This window comes from Cricetulus griseus, chromosome 4 (genome assembly GCF_003668045.3).
Source record: "Cricetulus griseus strain 17A/GY chromosome 4, alternate assembly CriGri-PICRH-1.0, whole genome shotgun sequence".
NCBI lineage: Eukaryota > Metazoa > Chordata > Mammalia > Rodentia > Cricetidae > Cricetulus > Cricetulus griseus.
This window is the reverse complement of record NC_048597.1, coordinates 93,695,316-93,714,612: the sequence shown is the minus strand read 5'-3', so window position 1 is coordinate 93,714,612 and position 19,297 is coordinate 93,695,316. Positions and strand designations below refer to the sequence as shown.

The 19,297-nt window shown below is 47.6% G+C and overlaps 1 protein-coding gene across 1 annotated transcript in view; it reads left to right on the top strand.

Moving 5' to 3' along the window:
* Positions 1 to 19,297, top strand: part of Svop (SV2 related protein) — a 62,012-nt gene that overhangs the window by 26,148 nt on the left and 16,567 nt on the right. The window contains exons 4-7 of the mRNA XM_027415975.2: positions 443 to 541; positions 3,917 to 3,988; positions 9,482 to 9,606; positions 16,898 to 16,961. Of these exons, the coding sequence (XP_027271776.1) occupies positions 443 to 541; positions 3,917 to 3,988; positions 9,482 to 9,606; positions 16,898 to 16,961 (360 nt within the window). The remainder of the gene's footprint in view (positions 1 to 442; positions 542 to 3,916; positions 3,989 to 9,481; positions 9,607 to 16,897; positions 16,962 to 19,297) is intronic.

The following is a 19,297-nucleotide window of genomic DNA, read 5'->3' as shown; positions in this document are numbered from 1 at the left end:
ACCTCCAAGAGCACTACATGCACATGGTACACAGACATACTTGCAGGCAAAACACCCATGCACATAGAGAAATAAATACAAGGAGGTGGCGCATGCCTTTAATCCCAGCCCTTGGAAGACAGAAGCAGGTGGATCTCTGTGAGTTCGAGGCCAGCCTGGTCTACAAAAAGAAAAGAAAGAAAGAAAAAAAGAGAGAGAGAGAAATAAATACAAAATTTTAAAATAAAATTTTAAAGCAAGCAGACAAACACAGTGTGGGGAAACACACCAAGCACATCAGCTGTCATCTGGGTCCCTGTGTAGCAGCTCACTGGTTCAATCCCATAGGCTTTCCCATGGGATGTCTGTGCAGATGCCAACAGGAGGAGGCAGAGGGTTGGCTGCAGTCTCTGAGGCCAGGGCAGGATGTGCCTCGGCCTCACAGTATCCCTTCCTCCCACAGATGGCAGATGCCATGGAAATGATGATCCTCAGTATCCTGGCACCTCAGCTGCACTGTGAGTGGCGACTCCCCAGCTGGCAGGTGGCACTGCTGACTTCGGTAGGTAGTCCTGAAGCTCGCAGATTCCCCTGGTGTCCTGTGGGGTGTTGTCCTTCTCCTGCTGCCTGGGCTCTGCAGAGAAGAGCCAAGCTGTCCTACTTTGCTTTCTCTTGCTGGAATGAACACCGTGACCTAAAGCAACTTGGGGAGGAGAGGGCTTATTTCAGGTTACAGCTCCACATCACAGTGCATCACTGAGGGAAGTCAGGGAGAGAACCTGGAGGCGGGAGATGAAGTAGAGGCCGTGGAGAATCGCAGCCTACTCTTGCTTGGTTTACCTTTTTTTTAACTTTATTTATTTATTATGTATACAGTTATCTGCATGCATGCTTGCACACCAGATCTCATTACAGATGGTTGTGAACCACCATGTGGTTGCTGGGAATTGAACTTGGGTCCTCTGGAAGAGCAGTCAGTGCTCTTAACCTCTGAGCCATCTCTCCAGCCCCTCTGTTTACCTTTTTATAGCACCTAGGACCACCTGGCAAAGATCATCCATGGTGAGCCTGGACCTACCGCATGAACCATCAATCAGGAAAATATACCACAGGCTTGCCCACGGGCCAATCTGGTGGGGGAATTTTCTCGACTGAGGTTCCTTCTTCTGAAACGACTGTAGCTTGTGTCAAGTTGACATAAAACTAGCCGAGCACAGTAGTCCTGGATGGAACCACTGGTGTCAGCTCCAATTAGTTCCCCAACCCACCCCATCCCCTCTTCCTCTGTGACTGGTCCCAGCAAGTTGGCAGCCAACTCTACCCATCCAGGGCTCTAGCTCCTTGTGGACCTCATAAAATCTGGAACCCACCAGATGTTCATGTACACACAGGAGGAGCGTCTCACCTCTCCAGCTGCAGACAGGAAATGCCATCCTCCCTCCCAGGAGGGTGATGTGAGGATTGGAAATGTGAGGCCCCTGGCAGGTAGTACACGTTCATTGAGTGGGAGGTGTTATGCTCTCTAGAAAGAAGCTCTGAAGGTGAATGAGGCAGAACAATCCATTTTTGTTCTGGGGATTCGGACAAACGGTAAGGGCCAGGAGAGAGGGCAGCAACCATAATCACAATGGCTAATGCTCCTGGGGAGCTTAATGTTCAAAGGGCGGGAGCCATGTTGAATGCAGTGTACATCTGTCTTAGCTATGAGTCTCACTGCTCTGACCGAATCCCTGACAAGAGGCAACTCAAGGGAACCAGGGTTGACTTGGCAGATGGTCTGAGGAGACACAGTCTGTCGTGAAGGAGTCTGGGGCAGCTGGTCACATGGTGTTCTGGGTCAGGAAACAGAGAGAGATGGTTGCTGGTCCCCATGTCTCCCTCCTTTTTACTCAGTCTGGCTCGTGGGATGGTGCCATCTGCATTTAGGATGGCTCTTCCACCTCAGTCGGCCCCACCAAGAACTCTTTCACAGTCATGCCTACAGGTTCGTCTGCTAGGTGACTCGAGGCCCTGTCAAGTTGGCAATCAACACTAATGACAATTTGGAGCTTCCACGGTGCCCTTTAACCCTCTCAATTCTGCAAGGTGGAAGGGAAGAGAGGCACAGATAGACTAAGCTGCTCATTCCAGGTTGCACAGCCCAGCTGTGGCCAAGAGCAGTGCTTAATTTGTGACAGACACCAGGATGCTTTGGGTTTGGTCATTATTGCAGTTTTATCTGAGTGTTTGGGGTGCTATCTCAGATAAAACTAATTTAGCCATGACATCACAGCCCAGTGGGAGTCAGGTACAGAGCACACTCCTACATTTTTGTGGTTTTGGCACAATCTTGAGTAAAAAATGTGAGGGGTTGGGGGATGAGTAAGTGAGAGCCTCCCCCCTTCCCTGCACTCTCCCTGGGGAGTAACAGGCTTGCTGGTCTCTCTCGTGAGGTTTGGGCTCATAACCTAGACTTAGAAGGCCCTTGATGGGCCAGACCCTGTGCAGAGGGTTTTGCACACTTTTTTGTGGAGAAGAAAACTAGGGATGAGAGAAGTCAGTAGGAAGACTTGTATAGAAAAAAGGAGGACTGGTCGGTGGTGGCACATGCCTTTAATCCCAGCACTTGGGAGGCAAAGACAGGTGGATCTCTGTGAGTTTGAGGCCAGCCTGGTCTACAAAAAGCTACACAGAGAAACCCTGTCTCGAAAAACCAAAAGAGAAAGAAAGCAAGAAAGCAAGAAAGCAAGAAAGCAAGAAAGCAAGAAAGCAAGAAAGAAAGAAAGAAAGAAAGAAAGAAAGAAGAAAGAAAGAAAAGAAAAAGAAAAAGAGGAAGAGAAGGGGGTAGGAGGGGGAGGGGGGAAGAAGAGAAGAAGAGGAGGATGGGGAGGGACAAGGAAGGGGTAAGAAGGATTATGACAGAGAAGCTATGCACAGTGCTGCACACCTGAAAACTGTGACCAGGGGGTTGCAAGTTCAAGACCAGTTGGGGCTATATAGGCAGAGCCTATAACAGCAACAACAGCAAAAATCCAGATATTTTGGCAAACACTTTTACTCCCAGCACTCAGGAGACAAAGGCAGAGGCAGAAGGATCTCTGGGATTTCAGAGGCAGCCTGGTCTACATCCCAAGACATGTACTTACATACTTAACAGCTGTGGGAGCCCTCATGGGACTTCCTTTTACTGAACCTCAGCATCCTCCTCTAAGGAATGGGGGTAACAAGGGCACACACCCACAATGTGACTGTGGGGAGACCTGCCTAAAGGTGGGTGTTGTGGTACCCATCTGTAACTCTAGCTCTCAGGAGGCTGAGGCAGGAGGATGGAGAATTTGAAACCAGCCTGAACTATATAGACAGACCCTGTGTCAAAAAGCAAAAGGAAGTGTGTCTCAGTGACAGGTTTATTTGCAGTGTAGTGCTGTGTGTGTGTGTGTGTGTGTGTGTGTGTGTGTGTGTGTGTGTATGTGTGTGTGTGTGTGTCTAGTTGCTGTTCCCTTTTGAAAAGTTCAGGCTTTAATGCTGAAATTGGCTCTACCTCTTTAAGAGACAGACCCTGTCCCCTGACAACAGTCAGGGCACGCACAGGGACATGCCATCACCACATCACCCACCACGCACGCGTGAGGACTCTGGGCATGTGTGGAACCTCAGTGCACATGCGCAGTCTTCCCTTTAAAAGTTCCAACTTTCCTGCTTCACTCTCTCTCTGCTTCTCCTTCTCTTCTCCCACCTATGCGCTCTCTCTGCCTCTCTATGGCGACCGGCCATGAGAGTCAGCCATTACCCCTGTTCCTCTTCTCTCTTAGTCTCCCTGCTCTTTCGTGCCTATAATAAACTAGTTAATATGTCTCATCTTGCGCCTCCTCCTCTTTTTCTTTATATATAATTTAAACAAAAACATAAACCTTTCACTTGGTGCTGCTAATAGGAACTGTCGTCTGTCTGCCCATAGGTGGTGTTCATCGGCATGATGTCCAGTTCCACGCTCTGGGGAAACATCTCAGATCAGTACGGCAGGAAAACAGTAAGGCTCCTTCCTCTTCTAAATGTAAATGCTTGCACTCTGTGGTCCAGACATCATGGGACCATCTCTGATGCTTTAGCAAGGGTGGGAAGAATGTGGCTGCACAGTCTCCTGGGCTGAAAAGGGTGCTGGAGCAGTAACTGAGAGCTCACATCTGATCCACAAGCAAGAGAGCTAACTGGAAATGGCACAGGCTTTTGAAATCTCAATGCCCACGTGCAGTGACATACCTCCTCCAAAGCTGTGCCTCCTAATCCTTCCTAAACAGTTCTACCAGCTACATACCAAACATTCAAATATATGAGCCTTTGGCTGCCATTATCATTCGGACTACCCACAAGGCAAGCTCTTAACCTGCTGAGCCATCTCTCTGGCCCACAGCTATAGGCAGAAGTTTCTGTCCCACCAGGCAGCTCTGCCAGAGCCCCACTTGTACCAGTCCCACGCTACAGAGGCTATATATTCCGGACTGATGTCCTTGGGGGCTGTAATTGGAGCCATACAAACAGCCTCGGGTCCATCCTTGAGTGGGGGTGCGTGGACCTGGAAACTCCTAGCTACTCAACGGTGATAAAAACCAGACACAGGCCTCTTGTCATTTCTGGAGGGCTCTCAGTGCATGCTGGAAACTGGAGTCTCTGGTTTATTCTAGAACCTCCTAAGTATCTTTTCAACAGTGGGGGTGAACGCAGAAGGCATCTACTCTCCTGTATAAAGCTGACATCATGTAATTATTTTAACCCTAGAGGCACACCCAAACAGTCCCTAGGCATGCAAAGCTCCCGCACAGGTATGGCACACTTAGGGCCTAGGTCTACTGTAAGGCAAACTAGGATACATTCTCCACTGAAGCCAAGCCATTCAGCCGCAGTTTAGCCTGCATCTGCAAGACAATGGAGATTCAGGCTCCTGGAAATAGGAGCTAGGAGCAGAGGGTTGGACCCCGAGAAACTTTATAATCGATAATTTTTGGTTCCCAACACAGCTCCCAAACCACACAGAAACTTATTATTAATTATAAATGCTCGGCTGTTAGTTTAGGCTTGTTACTAACTAGCTCTTACATCTTAAATTAACCTTTATTTCTCATCTCCGTTCTATCATGTGGTGGTACCTTTTTTCAGCACAGCAAGTTCATTTTGCATCCTGACAACTCTGCCCTCCTCCTTCCCAGTGTTCTCTCAGTCTGGCTCTCCCACCTAACCTCTTCCTGCCTAGCTATCGGTCAGTTAGCTTTTTATTATACCAGTGAGAGCAACACATTTTCACAGTGCTCAAAAGGATTATCCCACAGCACACAGCTGCTTTTTATTTACCTAAAAGTTCACAACAATCTTCAATTGGCTTCTCTTGGAAGAGTAAATATTCTGCCCCTGGGGCCAGTGATTCATGTCCGTGTGTCAAGAGGCAGCCAGCCTGGTAGAACAGAGAGAAGAAGGTTATGAGTTTGGGTCTCAACTTTATCTTATTGTTTTTACATTTACTTATTTGTGTGTGTGTGTGTGTGTGTGTGTGTGTGTGTGTGTGTGTGTGTGTGTGTGTACAGCCTCCTGTCCCATAGAGGTCAGAAGATAATTTTAGGTAGCCTGCTCTCTCCTTTCACATGTGAGTGGCAAGGATGGAACCCTTGTGGTCAGGATTGGTGGCATGAACTTTTTACCCACTGGGCCATCTCACTGACCAAAGAGTTTGGATTTTAAAAATGCATAAAAGGGGTTCCAATAATGATGCTTACCAAATCTTGTAAATTATAACCCCATTTTTGTACCTTCTAGAACACTGCTCCTCAATGCAGGGGAGGGGAACATTTGACAATGTGTGGGACAGACTAGGTTGCCACAGCTAAGGGAAGAGTTGATAATGGCATCTCATATGTAGAAGCCAGGAATCCATCCCTCCTGTCCCCCACAGTGCACAGGGTACTGAGGGACCTGGTCTGGAGAGAAAGTGCCAGGCCTTCTGACATTGCTGTCACTTGCAGAGTTAATTCCATGCCCCCTTTCTCCATCACCTGAGACCACTAACACTTTATCCAATACCCACGTAGTTGGTTCATTTTGGCAAACAAAAAGGGAACATCTTTCTGTGGAAAGCATATGCTGAGCCAGGCTGCTTGGGGTCAGGTCTCAGTTGCTTCCCATACAGACTCCTGGAGCCTTGTGTCCTCATGCATACATGAGATGGCTCAGACACTCCATGGGGTGATTTCAAAGAGTGAAGGGCCTTTCACACGAGGTCTTGGCACAGATAAATCATTTCTTTTTAAAAAAAGATTTTATTTATTTATTATGTATACAACATTCTGCTTCCATGTATATCTGCACATCAGAAGAGGGCACCAGATCTCATAACGGATGGTTGTGAGCCACCATATGGTTGCTGGGAATTGAATTCAGGACCTCTGGAAGAGCAGTCGGTGCTCTTAACCTCTGAGTCACCTCTCCAGCCCCGATAAATCATTTCATAAATGGCTATTACTACTCTTGCTGCATGCCACGCTTGTCCCCATTCATAGCAGCCAGCATTTACACCCTGGTGCTTGCCTCCAAATTCCACATTCTTCACCCTGACTTTGGCTGCTGGCAGACCTGGGTTCTCCCCAAAGAGGTTAGTCCCAAATAAATAAGCTGCATGGAGGGTTGCCTCTGCTCCCAGGCTACCTAAGTTTCACACCCAACAGGCAGCTGGTTTGACCAGAGAGGAAGGGGAAGTGGCCCCTAATGGCTTCTCCTCCCATGATGGCGTTTTTGTGCAACTCAAGAAGCAAGGAGTGGGCTGTAATTAGGAAGCCTCCTCTGGGTTTCTCTAGGGGCCTGGGCATACCAGCAACCTACCAGCCCCATCAAACACAGAGGAGCTTCTTTTTTGTTTGTTTGGTTTTTTGGTTTTTCAAGACAGGGTTTCTCTGTGTAACAGCCTTAGCTGTCCTGGAATTCACTGTGTAGACCAGGCTGGCCTCGAACTCACAGAGATCCACCTGCCTCCGCCTCCTGAGTGCTGGGATTAAAGGTGTGTGCCACCAACACCCAGCTCTCAGAGGGGCTTCTTACTGTCTTGGTACAGGTGACAGGTTTCCAAGTCCACATAGGTGTCTGCATTAGGGTTCAGTGAAACTCCTGGTTCAGATGGCAGTTCCTAATGCCTGGGGACTTATGTTGGCCATGGAATGGTGGGGGCAATGGAAGCTATGTCCCTACTCCCCACCCCGTCTTCTACCACTGTGGAGCAAGGCAAGTTGCTTCACCTCTCTGAGCTTTAGTTTCCCTGCACACACACACACAAAAAAAGAAGAGCACTAAGAGTCCAACCATAAAATGTATGTAGGGCTAGGGTGCAGTTCAATGGGCAGAGTGCCCAATACACACAAGGCTATGTTCCATCTCATCAGCGAATAAAACTGGGTGTGGGTGGTACATGCCTGTAATCCCAGTACTTGGGAGGAGCGGGAGATTCAGCAGAACGATGTCATCCCTGGTACACAGTGAGTCCAAGGCTAGTTTGGGCCATATGAGACTATCTCAAAAAACAAAATGAAGAATGTGTGATATGCATAGGTGTCTGCCGATGCGTGTTAGAATGTTCTCATTGTAATTACTACAGTTCTGAGCATTGGTAGTGTAACCAGGTCACCCAGTCAGTGTAATCCAGGAATGCATCCCAGGCTTTCTGGGCTACAGGTTGTAACCCAGAGACAGACACGCACCCATGTGTTCCAGATTTTAGTGCTGGGGGTTGATCCCAGGGCCTGCTGCATGCTAATCATGCATTCTAACCCTGAGCTACACCCCAGCCCCCTATTTTATTTATCCCTCATAGGGTTTTATGGGGTTTTCAATTAGTTGCCTCCATTTTTAAAAAGATACTGAGTGACCAAGACCCTCGATCTGTCATGGTGACTTTTGGCCAGAGTGGAGTTCTCTCGCTGATGCCCCACCTGTCCCTGCCATATCTCAAGGAATTCACAGTCTGTTGGAGGTTAATGGGAGCTACCAAAGGCCCTGGTGGAAGGGAGCTCAAGTGTCAGGTGTTGGAAGCTTTGGCTGCAGGTTTGGCCCTGCCATGTGCTGATTTTGAGCAAATCACTCTTCTACTCTGCTGAGATAATTCATATAACAGAAATGAGAAAACCTTCTCCCTGGAGGTGTGCTACAGTGATCCCACATAATTGTGAAAGTGCAGTTTATAAAATGCAGACAAGAGTCCTGCGAAGTCAGAGACTCAACTGTCAGGTCCCTTCCTGCAGTTCAGTGCCAAGCAAGCAGCAAACACTCAGTACATACATGCCATGTGGATGGATGGATGGATGAATGGACAGACAGACGGACAGATGGTATATTCCCAAACGGACCATATATTCCAGTAGTCCTGTGGCTAAGTACTCAGCAGGTGTTCAATATATGCATATTGAAGAAAAAGATGAATAAATTACATATGTATACATATATGTATGTATCAGTAGTGTTATGCTAGGCACATAGCAAGTGTTCAACATATGTATACATCAAATAAATAAGTGAATGAATGATAGCTGTCAGTGTCCGGCATCCCTTAAATAACATTTATCCTGAATTTGTTTCTCCATCTCTAAGAGTAATTAAAATTAACACTTTCTTAAATTTTGCCATATTTATCATGGTGTCTCTGTCCAATTCTAAACCCTAATGAACATCATGTTCCCTTTATTTAAAATTCACAAATAATATTAGTCGCACTGTTAGTTGGCTATCTTCTGCTATAACAAGTACCAGCTTATAAAGACAAAGGTTTGTTTGGCTCACAGTTTGGGAGTTTTCAGTCTGTGGAAGGTCCCCAATTAGCTTTGGTCCAAGTACATTTGCTCTGTGTCCCCTCATCCTGTGAAGTAAAGAAGAGCAAAGGTCTAGGAAGAAGCATAAGCATTTTTCTGTGTCAATGATGAGGTTGTTGGCAATGGAGTCAGACACAGAACCATGTGTGCCTTGTGCTGACCCTCTGGAGCCTGACTGGCACTGAATAGTAATCAAGTGACAACCAGGATGTCCTAGTGGTAATAGCACACAGAGCACACACGATGTCCCCTGCCTTTTGGGCTGCTTGTAGGGTGAGACTATTGATAACTTAAAATCTTTTGAGATTTTGTTTATTTTTATTTTATATGAATGGGTATTTTACCTGCATGTGTGGCTGTGTGTCATGTGCCTGCTGTGCCCGGGGAGGCCAGAAGAGGGTATCCGATCCCCTGGAACTGTAGTTACTACAGACAGTGGAGTTATCATGTGGGTGCTGAGAATTGAACTCAGGTCCCCCAGAAGAGCAGCCAGCACTCCTAACTCCAGCCCCTGTTGGTAACTTTTTCATTAAAAAAAAAAAAAAAAAGCAATGCCAGGGATGGAACCAAGGGCAGATGCTGTAGCTGGGCCACACCCACCCATCCTTGACTGGTGGCTTTATCTGGTTATAGGCATACCCGGAGGTGCCCAAGGCTCTTGTGACTTCTTGTCTCCTTCTCCACAGGGGCTGAAGATCAGCGTGCTCTGGACCCTGTACTATGGCGTCCTCAGTGCTTTTGCGCCTGTATATAGTTGGATCCTGGTGCTCCGAGGCTTGGTGGGCTTTGGGATCGGAGGGGTGCCCCAGTCGTAAGTAAATACCCAGATCTGGCCTAACCACCTTCTGTATGCATGGGTTCAGCCACCTTGGATTTAAAAATACCGAGGGAAGAAATGAACATGTCAAGAATCCTCCCTGACATTAGTCACTAAAGGATATATATAATGGTTGACCGTGTGGATAGCATTTGTACTATGTTCTGTGCTACCAGCCATCTAGTGATGGTTTATAGCATACAGGGGTGTGAGTACATCTATCTGTCAAATAGTACATCATCTCACAGGAGGGAGTTGAACAGCCCCAGGTTTAAGTCCCAGTGTCCTGGAGATGGCTGTGTGCCTTCATTGCCTTGGACTGTGGGAATGGCTGTGCAGGGCTTCTAGAACCTGGAGCCATCGCAGGACAGGCAGTGCTAGCTAGCATCAGTATCCTTCAGCTAACAACAGCATCAGCACAGTGTCCAACGGCCTTAAAAGCAAAGCCATAACAAAACAGACCTAACTTTGATAGTTCGTTTAATATCTGCACACCGTGGGTGCCAGCAGGGGTGTGTGTGCTGACGGATCACATAAGCTCCATTTTTCAGGGGAGGACACTGAGACTTGGAAAAGGTGATATTCTTTGTTCCAAACCTTTAGGCTACAACCTTTGGGCCAAGGCAAAGCCTGTACAGGGTCCAGCTATGAACTCTTGCAGGTAATGTTCCTGCCTGGTGCAGGGGGAGCAAGCCCCTGGTTCAGTGGCTGAGCCTGAACTAATCCAGGGGCACAGTGTACCAGCCACTGCAGTCTGCCCCTTGTACTCCTCAGAGGGCCATGCATCCTGGTGAGACTGCACCCATCCGAGAAGAGTCCCTCCCGGACTCAGTCAGTCTCTCCCTGTAGACTTTCCCAAGGACAGCTAGAGGGATAGAACACAGGCCCCGCTACTGCTGCTGATCTCAGGACTGCCTTGGGTGCCGATTCCCTTTCCCTCCTGTCTCCTAGTCTAAAATCCCCAAACCTTTGGCATTATCGATTGCTGATGTAACTGGTCCATCAGGTGGGTGACCAGACGTCACGGCGGAGGGGTTCCATCCCTGGCCACCATGCTCTTTACAGACATCCATAGCATCACGAGGGTGACCCAATTGCATTATGATGGTCCTAGCTGGTCCTAACTTTTGGGGTCAGTTACTCTCACTGGCAAATAGTGGCTCCTGTGTTTGCTTCTTCTTCTCTTAAAATGTGGAGCTCAAAGTTACTAGGTGGCAGCTGTTAACTTACAGTCTTGTGGGACTTCAAATGTGGTGACACATGCCTTTCATGCCAGCACTTAGGAGGCAGGGGCAGGGCAGGGCAGGGCAGGGACAGGGGCAGGGGCAGAGGCAGAGGCAGAGGCAGAGGCAGAGGCAGAGGCAGAGGCAGAGGCAGAGGCAGAGGCAGACAGAGCTCTATGAGTTTGAGTTCAGCCTGGTCTACATAGTAAGTTCTAGGCTTGCCAGGGCTAAAGAATGAGATGCTGTCTCAAAAAATAAATGCAAACTAACAAAACAGTAAGAACAACAACAACAAAAATGTCTTATGGGATCCTTGAACTGTGCAGGTATGAAAGCTTTCTCTCTATGAGAGCCAAGACCTCTGGAAGATACTGAGGTGAAGTCCACACAAATCCACCCCATAGACTCCATGATAGCAACAGAGACCACTCCTACGTTAACCCCTTGACTTCTAGTTGTTCTTTCTAATGGGAATGCAGTCATTCAACGACTTCTGGTTTAAAAGGCACCTGTGCATACTTCGTTCTTAAAGAGCACCATGTGCAAGCCAGTGTCTAGCCACTGCTCAGGCCATCAGTGCCAGGGGTGCCACAGCATGTGATACATACAGCCCAGGGACTCTACAGTCATAAACTGCCTGCTGGGCCTCCTTTGGGACACTCTGGAGACATGATCTCTAGAAAGGGGAGCTTCATCCTGAGTCAGTGTGGTTGAATCGAAGGCTCTGCAAACCAGAAGACCTGGGTGTGAACCCTGGCTCAGTGCTGTGATCTCAGACATGTCACTGGCCCTCTCTATACGTTGGTTTTACCCGCACCCGCCCACTTGATGGGTCCCTGACAGCATTCTGATAATACATACAAAGTACCCAGAACGATGCCTGGGAGAGTACTCCCTTCCTACCAAATATTCTCCTGGGCCATTCCATAGGCTCTGCTAAATGCTGTGAGAGACATGATCATCTTCAGGTTTGCCCAGCAAGCCCTCAGTTTGATCCCCGGCACTGTAAACTGAGTGTGGTCCCTCATACCTGTGATCCGAGAACTGGAGAGCTGGAGGCAGGAGGATGGTAAGCTCAAAGTCATCCTCGGTTAAGTAATAATTCCAAGGCCAGCTTGGGATTCTTGATACCAGGCTTCAAAACAAACCAACAAGCCTTTTCTATTAAGTCAGAGCTTGGCAAGCATCCAGTTTCCCAAGGCATTGATAAGGAAGTCACATGCTGGGTTGGGGGTGGATGACAAAGTCTGTGTGAAGGAGAGATGGACCACATGGATCTAACTCTCATGTTTAGCCTCCTGCCTTGTGGAAGGTCAGTGAGTCCTGTCCACTCCTTCCCCAGGTCTTCCAGATGGCTTCATCTGAGGCTGTGTAGAGCTGGCATCCTGCAATGCTTTCCTGGAATGGAAAAACACGGTTTCACACTATTTATGAATTAAAAACCACTGGAGCTCTAACCAGAGGTCATTAACAGACACAATCATAAATCTGGGCTGACAACAGCTAGTGGCTCCATTGTGGCCCAGCTCCGGAGAGTCCTGCACGTGAGCTATTGGCAACACAGCAGCGCCCCCTAGTGGCTGGAGGAACTGTCCTGGCTCAGGTTACCCCTAGTGTAACCTTTTTCAGGAAGGAAACATGTCCTTCTAGTCTGGGGGGATAATTACCCACCCTGCATCAGGCTTGGTCATCTTCACCTGTACTGTTCTGTCACGAATGTCTTCCACCAACTGTTCCTCAGGCTTTAACACCTTTCTGAAGGCCCTTAGCACACGGTTTTCTCCTTAGGGACTCCAGCTCAACACCAACCTTGCTTCATTTGTCTTTGAACAACTCAGACAGACTTCCTTCTCTGTTTTTACCATTTCTTAAAAAATAGTCTCTTAGGGTGTTCTCTTTTACGGACACTCTCTACATTGTGGTCTAAATCACTGAGATCTCCCAAAGCCTTTCCTGTTTTATAAACATCTTGTCCCACCAAAGCACTTAGCAAAGCCACCAAAGCTCCATGCACATATGACAAATAAATAAATAAACAAACAAATAAATAAATAAATAAATAAATAAAAGGGACATGTGTGCCCCAAGTCCCACAGCTAGCTAATGGATGACCTGAGATTTGCTACAACTTGCTTGCTCACTTATGCAACTAAATAGCTGTCTTATCTGTGAAGAAGACAAATAAAACTACAAGCAAAATTAGAGAATTCCGAAGCTACCCGAGAGGGCTCTGGCTCCTTAGCACTTCAGATGTAGTCATTTTACATAAACCTAATTATGTCGTAATTAGCCAGCGCTCTTATCGAGTTACAAAGATAGCTCCCCTAAGTGCTGTGTTGGGAAACATTTAGGTGACAATATTTTTAGGTAGTTAGGGAATATTAAAAGTTTCCATAGGTATAGAGTGACTTTGCCCAGCCAGGGTTCCTCAGAAAGTCACAAGAATGACATCTTGGGGTAAAATTTTAAGATAAGTCAACAGCAACTCAAACATTGCTGTTTCGAGAACACAATGCCACAGGTGGGGTAGGTTATAAAGATGGGGAGAGAGCCGGGCGTTGGTGGCACATGCCTTTAATCCCAGCACTCAGGAGGCAGAGGCAGAGGATCTCTGTGAGTTCAAGACCAGCCTGGTCTACAAGAGCTAGTTCCAGGACAGCCTTCAAAGCCACAGAGAAACCCTGTCTCGAAAAACCAAAAATAAATAATAAATAAATAAATATGGGGGGTTATCTCAGCTCATAGTCCTGGCTCAAGTCTAGGGGCTGCATCCACTAGTGGCTGGCTGCCTTGCTGACAGCTACTGAGCTGCCTTGGACATAACCTGGCAAGAGACAGAAGACACACGCATGTCATCAGATCTCCTTACCAAATCTCCAAGATCCAAGATGACCATGGTGGCTTTCTCCTGTAATCCCAGTGCTGGGGGAAGGACGAGGAGGATTACCATGGGTTTGAGGTCAGTCTGGGCTACATAGTGAGTTCCAGGTTAGCAAGACTCCTTTGCCCCCTGCCCTCCCTCCCATAAAAGGCCAGAATTCAATCTTGGGACTGACCCTAAGGATATTGTCTAACCCTGATCACCTCTCCCAGCCCTGAGTCCCCACCCCCAGACATCACAACTGGATCAAGTTTAGCAGGCTGAGGATGAAGCGTCAACACATGAACCCCCAGGCACGTGTGCCAGACACCCAAACCACAACAATGTGAAGGCAAATCTCTTGTAAGGAGCCCTCTTCTCTGCTTCTGCCCTACTTCATTTCTGCCTACCCAAACACACATTTACATTGTCAATAAGAGCTACAGTACAGACCTGGTGGTGGTGGTGCACGCCTTTAATACCAGCACTCAGGAGGCAGAGGCAGGCGGATCTCTGTGATTTCGAGACCAGCCTGGTCTACAAGATCTAGTTTCAGGACAGCCTCCAAAGCCACAGAGAAACCCTGCCTCAAAAAACAAAATAAAACAAAACAAAAAAAGACAGACAGAAAGAAAAACAAAAACCCTTCAGTACAGAACATTCGTTGGCAACAAAGATGGCACCTGAGTATCACAGGACAGTTGTGCTATGTGTCTTCACACAACCTTAGTCCAACCCTACCCCCATTTGACTAATTAGAAAACCCAGCTCACCAGAGGCTTAATCAAAGCAGGTGCTCTGTAAGTCAAGGTGAGGGTTAGCTGTTGCTAGTCACAAACCACCTAGCACTTAACACAGATTTACTTAACTCAGTATTGCAGTTGAGCAGTTCTGCTGTGTCAGCAGAGACTGTTCACATTTTCAGTCAAGGGGTGGATTAGATGACCTGATGAACCTAGAAGGATCCATCTGGCTCCACCCAGGCACAGCCACCTGGGATCCAAGACAGGAAGCCAAAACCACAAAGTCTGCAGCCTAAGTCTGTAGCCAGCGGTGCCAGGAATCAAACCCAGGGCTTACAGCTGCTGACTGAGCTGCACGACCCTGAAATTAACTCATGATGTGAAAGGCAGTGAAGTCAAGCCACAGAGCAGCAGGGACAGCAAAGAGCTTCTTCTGCAGGCTGCTCTCCCAGGCCAGTTGCAACTGAGTTCAAATTTGAACCTGACTGATGCCAGACAGCATCTGTGCGGAACAAGTACTGCACAGAGCTGTGCACTTAAACAGTGAGAAGAAGTGCTGTTTCTGGGACCTGCCCTGCTGGGAGGACGATGCCAGAGGTGTGGAGCTGTCCCTCCTGGCAGGTTCCTGTCCTTTTAAAGCAGAATAGAGAAGTCACAGTAAGATGCTGAGTAATCTTCCTTCGTGTCTATGGGGAAGCATAAAAGTGTTTGGTTTGGGACAGAGAGATGGCCCAGTGGTTAAGAGTGCTTACTGACTGCTCTTGGAGGGGGACCCAAGTTTAATTCTCAACAGCCATGTTGGAGATAGCTCATGACTTTAATTCCAGCTCCAGAGGATCCAGCGCCCTCTTCTGGCCTGTGAGGGCACTGCATATGTGTAAAAGGCGCGCGCGCGCGCGCGCACACACACACACACACACACACACACACACACACACACACACTAAAAACAATTCTTTTTCTAAATTATAAAAATGTTAGATTTGGTGGCTTAGGATACAGCCCAGTGGTAGAGCACTTGTCTAACTTGCACATGGCCCTGAGCTCAAACTCCAGCATCAAAGGGGAAAATTGGATTAAAAAATGGTTTATATGTATCAAGTTTTGCCTGTGTACATTATGTGTGTATGTGAACTATGTGTGTGCAATGCCTGAGGGGCCAGAATAGAACATCTGATTCCCTAGACCTGGAGTTGCAGGTGGTTGTGAACCACTACGTGGGGTGCTGGGAATCTGACTTCAGTCCTCCAAGCTCTTAACCACTAAGCAATCTCCAGCCCCAAGATTTGGATTCTAATTTTTAAAAGGGAGCTAAACAGTGATCTGTCTTTATCATCAATCACAAGTGATATTTTGGGTTATAAAATACACACAAAAACTGAACAAAAATCTCACAAAACTTCAAGTGTCCTTTTGTGAGGATAAGCAAAACAGAGGGAGAGTGAGACAGTAGCTTTTGTGTCCAGTAGGGGGAGCTGTGAGCATCCACAGAGTATCATTCAGGTAAATGACAGCTGGGAGAATCCACAGGTCCAGGTGATTTAGTAGACAGTGGAGTTCAGAGGGCCCCTTGTAAGAGTCTGCTCTCTTTCTATCCTGTGGAGTTATAGGGATCAAACTCGGATCACTGGACTTCTCAGCGGGTTCCTTTATCCGCTCATCTATCTTGCCAGCCCCAGGAGAGCTCTTTCTTATATAAGGATGTGATTTATAAATGCAGAAAGAAAGACAAATTAAAACTACAATTTGTGACCAATGCAGCCATGGTTCTTTCAGGTAAAAAATAGCCAGTAGCTACAGCCAGTTTTATGGAGAACAAGATATTGACAAATCTCAATTATGTCCTAGTCACAAGTGTCAAAATGGTACCTTAGAGCGAGAGAAATCTGTCAGACACCAACTCCACCCCTCTGTGAAGATGAAGGTACCCATGAGGGAGCAGGCTGGCATCGAACACCCTGGATGCAACTGCTGAGCGACTTGGCATTATCCATGTGGTTGTCACCAGACACAGACAGACATCAGGAACCCAGAATGAGGGTGTCCCCCAGGGCAAAAGGCCAAATATGACACAGGGATAGCAACTGCTAACACAGCTGCCTATAAACCCACAACTAGACTTTTCCCAGACTCCGCAGCCAACCTCAAAGGAAGCATGATGGAATCGTAGGATCATTTGGGAAGTTGGTTAAAAATGCAGGTCCCAGCCGGACTGTGGTAGCGCATGCCTTTAATCCTAGCACTCAAGAGGGAAAGGCAGGCAGATGGCGAGTTTGAAGGTAGCCTTGAGCCACAGTAAGAACCTATTGATTTCCTGACTGTAGCCATGATCCCAGGAAATAGACTCAGGAATCCACAGACTGTTATAGGAGGATGTTGTTCATTATTGGGCATTATTGGGGGAACTCGGAATCTTCCATCTTCCCACCGTTTTAGCCCCTGTCTCTTTGCTTGCCTAGGGTGACGCTGTATGCTGAGTTCCTTCCCATGAAGGCCAGAGCCAAGTGTATTTTGCTGATAGAGGTAAGGAGGGGGTGATGGTCTCTAGGGAATGCTGACTGGCAATCAGTTCTCAGATGTATGGAGCCACAGGACTGCAAAAGGGAGTTTAAGAAAAACATAACAAGCTAAGAGGTGGTGCACACCTTTGATCCCAGCATCAGGAGGCAGGAACAGGCAGATTTCAGTGAGTTCGAAGCCAGACTGGTCAACAACACAAGTTCCAGGACAATCAGGACTGTTACACAGAGGAACTCTGTCTCAAAAAAAACAAAAAAGAAAGAAAGAGAGAAAGACATAATAAACTTAATAGACAAATATGTACATGAATATACAGTATAAGTATTTTTTCCTCCCTCCTCTCTCTTCCTCCCCCTTCTCCCTGCTTTTCTTTCTTTAATTGGATCAGGGGTTCTCAACCTTCCTAATGCTGTGACCCTTTAACACAGTTCCTCATATTGTGGCAACCCCCATCATAAAGTTATTTCGTTGCTACTTCATAACTGTAATTTTTGCTACTATTATGAATCACAATGTAAATATCTGATATGTGACACTAGTGAAAGGGTCAATTGTCCCCCTCCAAGGGGTTGCGACCCACAGGTTGAGAACTTGCAGGGACGGTGCTCCCAGGGCTGAGTTCTCGGTCACAGGATTACACCAAGCATAGCTATCACTGTGTACACTGGCCTACACCTCCTAACAGCTGCCTCTGATCCATCAGAGTGGCCAGCTCTCAGCTGCCAGACACAGACATGGGTAATCAGCTCTGTAAACACTGAATCTCCATTCTTGTTTTGAGACTAACTTTCACCATGAAGCCTGGGGTAGCCTGGAACCCGATAAGTGACTCAGACTGACCTTGGACTTGCAGCAATCCTCCTGCATCTCATCTGCCTCCCTAATGTTAGGATTACAGGCCATTTACCTTATTCCCTGCTAGTTGTTTCAAGGACAAATTGTGCCTGGGCCAGCATGTATGAAAATCTGGGTAATCCCAGTCATTCTTGGTTCTCCCTTAGGCTTCCCAAGATCTAGCAACTAAAGCTGAGAGTGGTGACTCAAACCTGTGGCCTCCAAACCTCCAAACTCAGTAGGTAGAGGCAGGAGGATAGATACAAGTTCCAGGCCAGTCAGGACCACATAGCAAGACCCTGTCTCAGAAAAAAACCTTTAAGTTCATGCCTGGTTGAGTAGCATGCCTAATGTCCATCCTAACTGGCCGGCATCCTTAACATACCTGTGGTTAGACATTTTAATGGTCACCCATGATGGTTGGCAACAGAGATGGATTGTGGCTCCTTTAACTGAAGGCTCTGGGGGACCTTAGTGGAGAAGGCTTTAGCATGGGCTTGCAGATGGAGAGGCCAGGTCTGGAACAACAGATCAGTCTGAGGAGGACTTAGAAAGTCCCTATGAAGTCCCTGCTGAGCCTGGTGAACCAAGCTTATCATCCCAGCTACCAAGGAGGCTGAGGTGAGCATCATAACGTCAAGGTCTGTCTGGGGTCACTTAGTGAGACCCTGCCTCCAAATTAAAATTGAGAAGAGAGCTGGGGCTGTAGTTCAGTTGGTAGAGCGCTTGCCTCACACACACCAGACTCTGGCTTTAGTCCCCAGTTCTTAAGGTAATAACTGTAACAATAGGGTCCGAGAGATTGCTTGTAAAGCACCTGTTAACAAGCCCAATGACCTGAGTTCTGAAACCCAGGACCCAAAGCAAGAACTGCCTCCTCCAAACCACTCACCACCCCCTCAACAAACAAGCAAAGAAACAAATAACTGTGATTTAAAGATAATAATAGTAATAAAGCCTGCCCACAAATATGTTACCAAGCCCAGTCCCGAAGGACCAGGAGGCAGCAATGAGCTGCCTGACCTAACAGAGATGATGGAGCCCTCGAAAGAAACCTTCAGCTGGGCCAGCCTGGGACCATCCTGCAGGGGAGGGACCAGGACAGTAAATCAAGCCAGTTTCCCTTCCACCCTGCTCTCCCTCCTGTCCCCCAGTCTCGCTATTAGCAGTGCACTGTGGGAAGCCACAGGCAGGAAGCCTGGTGGTGGAGTCCTTTCAAAAATAAGAAACGATGGAGAGTGACTTGGTGAGGTAAGGGAGAGATGATTCCAAAGGAGGATACTGGGGCATTGGTGGCGCACGCCTTTAGTCCCAGCACTCGGGAGGCAGAGGCAGGTGGATCTCTGTGAGTTCGAGACCAGCCTGGTCTACAAGAGCTACTTCCAGGACAGCCCTTAAAAGCCACAGAGAAACCCTGTCATGGAAAAAAATAATAAACAAAGGAGGATACTGGAGCCTGTGGGGGCAAGGGACATAAATGTCATTAAACAAAAACCAGAGAGTGT